Consider the following 6,000-nt stretch of genomic DNA (forward strand, 5'->3'; position numbering starts at 1 on the left):
TGGTCATTCTAAAGTGAGTCAGCATCGATAAGGACAATATGACCGTCACCTTTACATTTGCTACGATGAAGTCATTGACAGACGCCACGTCTTGCCCTCCCCAAGGGATTTACAACCAAGCAGCACGGTAGTCGATATTCAGAGAGCCGAAACGTCGCTCCTCGAAATTATAGTGGAAGTGAGCTTGAACAACATCTGGTTGATCTATATTGAACGTCTTTAGATGGTGAAGAGTGTCGGTGTCCCAGTACAGATGCCAAGAACCCAGTGTTTTAGTAGGCGGAAGGTCACCCAATAATATGCAATCGACTGCAGCTAAGACGGTCAGTGCGGGAAGTTTCGTGCGACAATTCCGTAGGCAGGGCAGGGGTGATTCTCACCGGTTTATCACCCAAGTTCTCACCCTCTCTATTATTGCGCACTCACCCTTTCTCACCGGCGCTCTTATGTTGAGGTCTGGAAATTATTAGAGTATATAGTTTGCTTTAATCCTGACTCCAGTACATACGACCATAGGGTGTGGAGAACAGGGCTTCCCGTCCGCTCAGCCGTACTTAAGCCACACGCCGGCCAGTTAGTAGTATGGTGGGTGACCACATGCGAATCCTGGCTGTTGTATGTCGGTGCTCATGCGTTTTTTGCCATTCGTTGAGACATCAGCCCTTGCCGTTTACCCTGAAGGCCCTCTATACTCCACCCGATCGCCCTGAAGGCCCCTGAAGCGCTGACGTGGCCCCTCGGCTAAACTTTCCCTCTCTCCTACTCATTTCTCTCCTACTCATTCTCCAACCCTCCTTCCCCTCGTCGCCCAACTCCAACTATCCTTTTTGGTGGCTTGAGGTGACCCAGATCAGAGCTAACCACGGAAAATAGATTCACCGTGGCGAGTATAACCGCCTCTTCTTGGTTGACTCTTTTTCAAGGGACGCTGTGAATACTCCGACTATACCAGAGCTGCAGGAGCGAAGAGCTCGTCCCTATGGTAATAAACGCAAGTGAAGAGCTCTCTTATGGCCTAATGCATGGAATACTTCACGAATTGAAACTGAATCAACTAGTGATTCAAACTCCCGGATGTGAAGGACCTGGGGGCTCTTTATCCGGGGAAAAGGGTACACACTTTTGCAAACGTCTCTTGGATCTTGGGTTATTGTATTGTCTCCTACGAGGAATCAGTAGATATTGATATTGATTTGCTAATGTCCGTAATCAACTATAGGCTGGCCGGTCTTCTACTTATTGGATGCTTGTCCGGTCCCTGTATAGAGACTTTTGCTGGCTGCGAGTCGGCTCTTGTTTGGGGCTGAAGATAGGTAGTAGCTACACACTATAGTGCAGGCTACGGAGCAATTTTTTTAAATTTAACCAAAAGGTCCAGAGTCTACGAAACGAGGGTTTTTCGCCTGGTTGTTTAGAGTCCTAAAGTTGGACCGCTTAGAAGACGGTATAGCAGCGCCCCTTCCTCGGAGAAGTTTGACAATCTCACGATCGCCTCTCCTATAGGCGGCACACAGGGCATTACTGTAGAGGCCGCCCTGCGCGTTGACGTCCGCACCCCGGTCCAAGAGCAGTTTGATAATCTCATCATGGCCTTCTGCGGAGGCGGCCTGGAGAGCATTGCAATACAAGCCGCCCTGTGCATTGACATCCGCCCCGTGCATTGACATCCGCCCCTTTGTCTAGGAGCATTTTAACAATCTCGCAATGGCCTGGCTCTGCGGCGACAATTAGAGCGTTGCTATATTTGCCGCCCTGTGCATTGACGTCTGCTCCCTTGTCTAAGAGCATTTTGACAATCTCTCGATAGCCTCGCGCTGAGACGGCCTGGAGAGCGTTGCCATATTTGCCGCCCTGTGCGTTGACATCCGCATCCTTGCTAATTAGATATTGTGCAGACGCTGTGAGCCTATAGAAGCAAGCATAGTAGAGCCCGGAACCTCGGGGGAGGCCGTATTCGTCCTGCCAATTCCTATCGGCCTGGGACAAAATAGCCTATCGTTGGAATGCCTCTTCCTTTTCTAGGAATTTTACTGTCTCTCGAACGATATCCTCGGAACTCTGAGCTAAGGTAGTATAGCCTGTCCAGATTTTCGCTGTATAATTTGCTATTGGAAAGTCCTGCTCGATCTCTCTAGGGCTACTATTGATATCCGTCAAATAAGTTAAGCACGTACTCGTGATAGAAATACTAGCGGTCGTCTTCTTAAACTGATACTCTCTGAGAAGGCATTCTTTGACGGAAAAATAGGTAAGGTGTAGCTCTTTCTCGATAGAGTGAACGACTGTCACTAAGCTAGGAGTAAGTGTAAGAATATAATCTACAAGTCAGGGTAGAGGCCTGTCAATCTGGTAGGAGAAACGGGGCCAAGTCAATTGCGTGAGATAGTCAAAGACTGTTTCTTGAGGATCGTAAAACCTCTTCAACATGGGTCAATTTATATACAATCTCATCGCTCAAACAGGAAGGAGATATATCCTTGGTAGAAGGATGGGAGCGGGATCTTGTGTAACCTCTGTCAAGGGTGTTCCCTGCAGGAGTTCGTACACGTACTGATGACGAAGCCCCAGCGAACCTCCACAGAAAGCCTGCCGGCTTATCAGGTTCGGGAAGCCTAAGGCACCATGTTATGATATACCCTGGCATGAGGTTATTCCCAAGTGTTGGTCCCATCCTGGCTTTTGCATAAATCGCCTTGTTCTCTCACGGGGGGTTTCCTCGGGTGGAAATTCTGATGAGCGCCACGGTTCAGCCCATGAGTCGTCGTGGAAGACATTCATATTTTCAGACATGACACACTAGCGCTCAAATTATAAGAAGAAAAAAAATCAAGCAACAAAATTCTTGAAACTGGCTGCCTTGCTCAATATGATTTTGTGTGCTGGATTTGTCTCAGCCAAGAGTGCGCTAGTTCGCCAGCATCAAGCATCTTGCCGACTGACTCACGAGCGACACGTCCCCAGCCTCCTCTTGGCATGTAACATAAATAATGAAGCATTTTCCCCGGATCCTGGTATAATTGAGCACACCCCTGATCAGCCTGAGCTGCTCAGTCAGCAATTCTCAGACTGTAGCAATACGCATAACCAGTGTATTGAAGGTAACAATATGTCAAAGGTGAACAATATTGAGCTCCAAAACTGGTCTTAGTGTGGTGGGTTATTCGCACCATATTATCAATCCTAGTAAGTACTTTGATGAGTGATAATAGAGTGAATCCAACATGGAGGTAAAAATCATTGTTTGAAGCTGTAATGACAATTGGAATTGGGCAGAAGCCGACAGCCACCGGAAATGAGGCACTTGCGGCACGTTCAGGGCAGCAGGATACTGCTGAGGAACCCATGTAATCTACTGAAGAGAAGTGTTATCTTCGACCCTCAGGTCGCAATGTTGTATGCAAAGTCGCGCTCCCGTTGCTTCATGCCCTTTTACACCATGTGAGCCTTGGATGCTCCCTTCTGAAAAGTGGGATGTCACCTAGCTTTGATCCCCCGATCCAGTCGCACTAGGTCACCCCATATGACACGATGATGACCAGTAACTTCAATTCATTGTCGCAGCTTGTGGAGAGCCCGTGAAAGCTATTTATTGCATTGGATCCCGCATGGTAACGTAGGTTTCTCAGTCTCGGGCTGGTCTCTTCACCTGATAGACTTGGTTTTCTGAGATGGTGCCACAGTACAAGACATCGAAGCGGCGTCTGTGCCTGCCCATGTTAAACCTTCAATTGCAACCACTCGCGGCGATACTCATCTGGTAGCCGTCCTGAGAGAGAACCAAGGGCGCCGGGTTGAGACCCTCACCGTGATGTCCCACCAGATGGTCGTGGGCATGCCTAGTTGGAAATTCCATATCTAGAACAATGATGGGTAGTTGCAAGCATGCAATTGCAATGGTTTGGAATGATTGTAACGTTGCTCATGGTGGCTTTAGATTGTCATCGCCAGTACTGCTGCACTCTTCGAGTCAGGATAGCATCTTATCCCCCGGCAGCGTCTGCAATGTGCCTTCTCGAGAAGCTTGCACAAAGGCGGGTCAAAGCGCTGGTATATTGGGAATTATTTCCTTATCTCATGAATATTACAACATCGACTATTCGAGTGTCAATTTCTAACATGTCGTCCGAGGGGACTTTTTGTTGAATCCATCTCTGATGGCATGGTGAGTGAGTAATCTGACCCGGCTGGCCTATCATATTGCCTCCCCCGATAGCCATTGTTTGGAGTGCTTCGTTTTGAAGACACCTGTTTCAAATTGTGGAACGGCCGAAGAGGCGGAAGACACGCAACCAAAAGCCCAACATTGGAATCAAGGGCGCACCAAAGCTCAATATTTGTCGTTGAAACTTGCGGGTATGTCAATATAACAACAAGAAAGCGCACAAGAGCGGCGGTGATGCTGAGAATACCGAACCCAAATGTTGTGTACAGGCCAAGTTTTTTCTTCGAGTTGAGCCGGAGGTTTCGCAGGACCGGAAACGGTAAGATGAATATGAATATATCCGAGGAGAAGTGGAGGGCCCAGGTCGCCGTCCAAAGGGTGAGCTGACTCTTGGTGCCACAGAACGTAAAGTTGAAACTGGCACTTGTTAGTAACCTGGTGCTGTCAGAGGGTGTCGGGACCTGTTCTTACCCACTTGCCTCCTTGTGCGGGAGGCAACTTAGGAATACAAGCACGATTGATGTAACGTATGATAACCCGGAGTAGACCGTAACTGCCCATAAGGCATAGAATATCGATCGCAAAGTTGATGGGAATATGTAGAAAAGAAATGAGAGCAGGGCGGCTTTGTTAAGGTACATTGCCGTGAGAAGCGGAAACCATCCAACGAACACGAACTATTAAACTTCAGCACCATGATCTAGATACCGGCATTTGCTTTGTCACCTTTTGCGTCGATGGCTTGCTATTTGCATTTCCCTCGAATTCTGACCAAGTAGTCGATGGATCCAACCATCCTAGCCTCATCAACTTGATGTCTAGTGTTGCTGTGCAAATGCCGCTCATGAATGCGAGGCATGTGAAATAGTCGCTAGCGATCAGCTTTCTGCGCTGAAGGTGCACTCGAAGGTAGAGACGAGCAAGGATTAAAAGGAGACAAAGCCCGAGTAATATCCACTCTAGAGCCTAGAGATAGTCAGAATAAGACCAGGACAACGGGATCCGAAGTATACCCACGATGACCGTCACTGTCGACACCGAATACATAGTGATGATTTGCTGCCAAGTAAGATGGTTTTTGGAGCAGACGGTGGCAACATGCTATGTTCTGCAAAGAATGAACACCAGGTCACCGCTGTAGGTACGTGCGGTGTAGCAACATGATTGAAAGTAGATAGTAAAATATTTGCGAATAATAATGCTGGAATCACAATATTTGAATGGTGGTCTGTTATCCAAGCCACCAATGCACTGACCCAAGTCATTATGGATTGAAAATGTGGGTATGCAAAGTGTGTAGTGGCACCTTGATATGTATATGATGAATCCATGGTTTTCCTTCGTGAGAGATCGTCATGGCCGAAATTTTTCTGCCCTTTTCTTCTCGCATCTGCCCATAGGCTACTTTCAACTGGCAATGGCTATCTGCGACTGTTATTTCCTGAATTATTTCCTGAATTAGAAATGTGCCTCAGAGCTCCCAAAATCCCGATTCTCTTTTGAGAATAGACCTCCTAGAGTATCTAGACTTATGTGCGGTGGTGTAGTGGCGGCTGGCAGACAATGGTCCATTTAACAGATAGCCTTTATTCGAATCTTGAGGCTTTGGAAAGATGAACTTCTTGTTCCCCTTCACTGCTGTCTCGATCACCAAGTTCTAGTATCGCGCGGGACCTTGCTGCTGTTGATTCTCTACCAAATGACCTGTACTGTACTGGCTGGTGGTTTGAACTTCTGGAATCTAGAACTATAGGCTTATAGACTTCAAGTCCTTGACTCGGTTATGAGTTCGTGTTTTCCACGCCGAGGCTTGTCCCTTTCACATATTCTGCCAACAC

The 6,000-nt window shown here is 47.6% G+C and overlaps 1 protein-coding gene across 1 annotated transcript; it reads right to left on the reverse strand.

Annotated features, from left to right (window-relative positions):
• Positions 1-1,361: 1,361 nt before the first annotated feature.
• N7473_000141 (ankyrin repeat domain-containing protein) lies at positions 1,362-1,788 on the reverse strand (the record flags this gene model as incomplete). Its single annotated transcript, XM_057146081.1, is given in 2 exon segments — positions 1,362-1,679; positions 1,696-1,788. The coding sequence occupies 2 exon segments, from the start codon at positions 1,786-1,788 to the stop codon at positions 1,362-1,364; spliced, it is 411 nt and encodes a 136-aa protein (XP_057013967.1).
• Positions 1,789-6,000: the final 4,212 nt, after the last annotated feature.

Source organism: Penicillium subrubescens, assembly GCF_028828155.1.
Source record: "Penicillium subrubescens strain IBT 31985 chromosome Unknown utg000001l_segment0_segment0, whole genome shotgun sequence".
NCBI classification, from domain to species: domain Eukaryota; kingdom Fungi; phylum Ascomycota; class Eurotiomycetes; order Eurotiales; family Aspergillaceae; genus Penicillium; species Penicillium subrubescens.